Raw genomic sequence first — 2,985 nt, forward strand, 5'->3', positions numbered from 1 at the left:
TGTTTGAATTTTTGGTAGTTTAGGTACTTTCAAGGTGTTTGAAATTATTTTTTGAATATTAGATTTTGAGATTTTGGCCAATTGAGATTTTGGCCAAATTTGGGGTCCCAAGGGTATTTATGCTAGAAATTCGAGTTCAGCATTGTGAGTGATTGTGAGTGCAGATGAGTGTAGTGAGTGCCTTAGCTCCAGACCAACACCCAGGGTCAACCCTAAGGGTCCAACAGTCCTGAGGGTGACTCATCTTGAGTTTACCCCATAGTGACCCCACCTACTAAGTGCTAGAGGTTAGGACCAATATGTGGAACTTCAAGTTGAGTAGAGAAGAGTTTGAAATTTCTAATGGTGAGGGTTCCTTGTCCAGTTTTCTAAGAATAGTCAATAGGAAAGTCCTATGGCTAGACCTTAGGCTAATAAAGAGGAAAACCTCAACCAAAAATGAGGTAAACAAAGCACTGAGTGGTTGTCACAAAGAAGCCATCTTTTGATCTGCATAATGAAACCTTCAGCAAAGCCCCTAGCAGCAAGAGTTTCTAAGATGTAATTACAGTTGATTGTGTCATAAGCCTTCTTAATATCTAATTTATAGACAACATTACCACCTCTACATTTCTTGTCCAAGTCAAGCAGCATCTCTTGGGCAAGCAAAATGTTATCTGAGATGGATCTCCCTTTTACAAAGGCAGTTTTGTTAGCACAAATTAGTTGCTGAAGATGTGGCTGAATTCTGAAGACCAGGATTTTGCTTATTACCTTGGTAATAACATTAGTTAAACTAATGGGCCTGAAATGTCCCCTGTTTTTGACCTGGTTTTTTAGGAATGAAAGTGATAGTTGAGGAGGTAAAGTACTTGGGTGGATTGTTACCTCTAAAAAATTCCTGAACAGCAGATATAAATTCATTCTTAACCACTGTCTAGCAGCTTTTGTAAGGCTTTGCAGTGTAGCCATCAGGGCCAGCAGTTTTGTCATCATCTATAGAGTCAAGAGCAGCTCTAATCTCATCTTCAAAGGGGATTTGATCAAGGGTCAGCCTACTGACATTGTCAGTTTCATCAGCAAATAAATTAGCATCAACAATAGTTCTAGTAGTGGGATGGGAGTTAAAAAGTTGTTGAAAAAATTTGACAGCATCAAGAACAATGTCTTCAGCCTTAGTTAACTTTATACCCTCAGAGTTCTTAATCTCTAGAATCATATTACATTTTCTCCTGAAATTTATGCAAGCATGAAAGAAGCTGGAGTTTTTGTCCCCCTCAGTGAACTTGGTAAAAACAGCTTTCTGCTTCAAGAAGGCTTCATTGTAAGTGATATGAAAAAGTAGTTCTTCATTAGCTTTATGAAGTTCTCTCTCAGTTTTTAAACCCTTCTAGAAGTCTTCTTCAATGCTAATCACCTGATTTTGAGCAGTTTTTAAATTCTTTAAAATCACCAAAAGTATTCCAATTCCAACTCTTTAAATGCAGGGCCACCTTCTTCTGTAATTTCCATAAATTTATCGAAGGTCCATAGTCTTCATTGATGGTCCAAGCATTAGTTACTTCCTTGATGAAATTAGGATGAAGAGTCCATATGTTTTGGAATCTAAAGGGGGAACCCCCATGCTTCACAGCATTTTGAATAGAGCAAAGAATGGGTCTATGGTCTGACCCAGACATGGCAAGGTGTGTGATGACTGTATAAGGGAAGGTTTGAAGCCACATAGAGTTCCCCAACATTCTATCAAGCCTTTCCCATAGAACCCCTCTTCTCCAAGTGTATTTAGGACCTTGAAAACCCAAATCAAATAACTAAGCATCTAGAAGGAATTCATTAAACTTCAACATAAGAGTTTGAGAAGGAGGCATGCCTCCTTTTTTTTTCCTCAGGAGAAGTAATACAATTAAAATCCCCCCAACAATCCAAAAGGAGTTTATGGACTGGTTGATATGAGAAAGCTCCTTCCACAACAACTCTTAATTCCTAGGAAGACTGCTGGCATAAACAAAGGTAGCATAACCCACCTGAGCACCAACAATAAATTGAATATGTAGATATTGGGGGCTATTCAGAATAACCTTCCACTTTAATTCAGTTATGGAAAATAGCCAAATCTTGTTATTATAGTTAGCATAGTGAGAAAATTTGGGGAATTTTTTGAGAATATTAGAAGAATTCTTAGAAACCATGATTTTCAAAAGAGCAAAAAACCATATTTGTTGAGTTTTCACAAGGTGAACCAGCCTTGTGAGAGAGTTGGGGTGTGCAACACCCCTAATGTTCCAACATAAAAACTTAATCATTGTGAAAGGGTTCTCCCTTTCCTTCTGGTTCTCTGTATAGAATCTATCAGCTGATTATTTCCTTCCAAGGAGGGAGCTTCCTGCAGAAGCTTCAATTCCATCTGCCCCTTCTTTTTCCTATTCTTCCTTTGAACTTGCCATTCTTCAGTAAGCACCTCAGCTATTAATTCCACATTAGAGTTTTGGATTTAGTGGGAACTAATATCTATCTTGCTTCTTGCACTATTTTTTTGTTTGCCCTCCACTACCTGTTCCTGAACAATCCTGGTGGGAGTATTTATTTCATTGACCTCTTCAACAATACTTGGAAGCTTGGGACAGATTGCCATATTAGTTTCACCATTGACTGCTGCCTATTCATTAGTTTTTCTGCTATCCTTTCCCAAGGTTTCAGCAGACTCTCCCTGAGTAGGCATGCTTTTAGGAGTTGATTTTCTAGTTGGTGGACACAGCCTATAGCATTTGTCCACATTGTGTCCAAACATCCTGCAGTGAGGGAAGAATATTGGTTTTTGTTCCATAATAATGCTTTGCCAAAACCCTTCCTCAGGTGTTCCAATCAAAACCCTCTTTATTTCTGGCAATGTGATATCTCTTTCCACCAGCACTCTTGCACCAACTGGTGTATCCAGATTGTAAGATGGGGCATCAACTTTTAAAGGGCAGCCAAGCACCCTTCCAATATTACACAAAACATTTTGGT

At 38.7% G+C, this 2,985-nt stretch overlaps 1 protein-coding gene across 1 annotated transcript; it reads right to left on the reverse strand.

Moving 5' to 3' along the window:
- Positions 1-916: 916 nt before the first annotated feature.
- Positions 917-1,658, reverse strand: LOC110036761. The gene is made up of 2 exons (XM_020741288.1): positions 1,397-1,658; positions 917-1,296 (listed from the first exon to the last, which is right to left on the reverse strand). Exons 1-2 carry the CDS (start codon positions 1,656-1,658, stop codon positions 917-919), a joined length of 642 nt encoding a protein of 213 aa, XP_020596947.1.
- Between the last annotated feature and the right edge of the window lie 1,327 nt (positions 1,659-2,985).

This window comes from Phalaenopsis equestris, unplaced genomic scaffold, assembly GCF_001263595.1.
Source record: "Phalaenopsis equestris unplaced genomic scaffold, ASM126359v1 Scaffold210567, whole genome shotgun sequence".
In the NCBI taxonomy this organism is placed as follows: domain Eukaryota; kingdom Viridiplantae; phylum Streptophyta; class Magnoliopsida; order Asparagales; family Orchidaceae; genus Phalaenopsis; species Phalaenopsis equestris.

What these genes read in the sequence shown, in the direction of transcription:
- LOC110036761 (XM_020741288.1), bottom strand. Translation starts at nt 1,658, where the DNA reads ATGTCTGGGTCAGACCATAGACCCATTCTTTGCTCTATTCAAAATGCT. An exon ending in TAAAAACTGCTCAAAATCAG is followed by an intron (nt 1,297 to 1,396) that starts GTGATTAGCATT and finishes CTTACAATGAAG; the next exon opens with CCTTCTTGAAGCAGAAAGCT.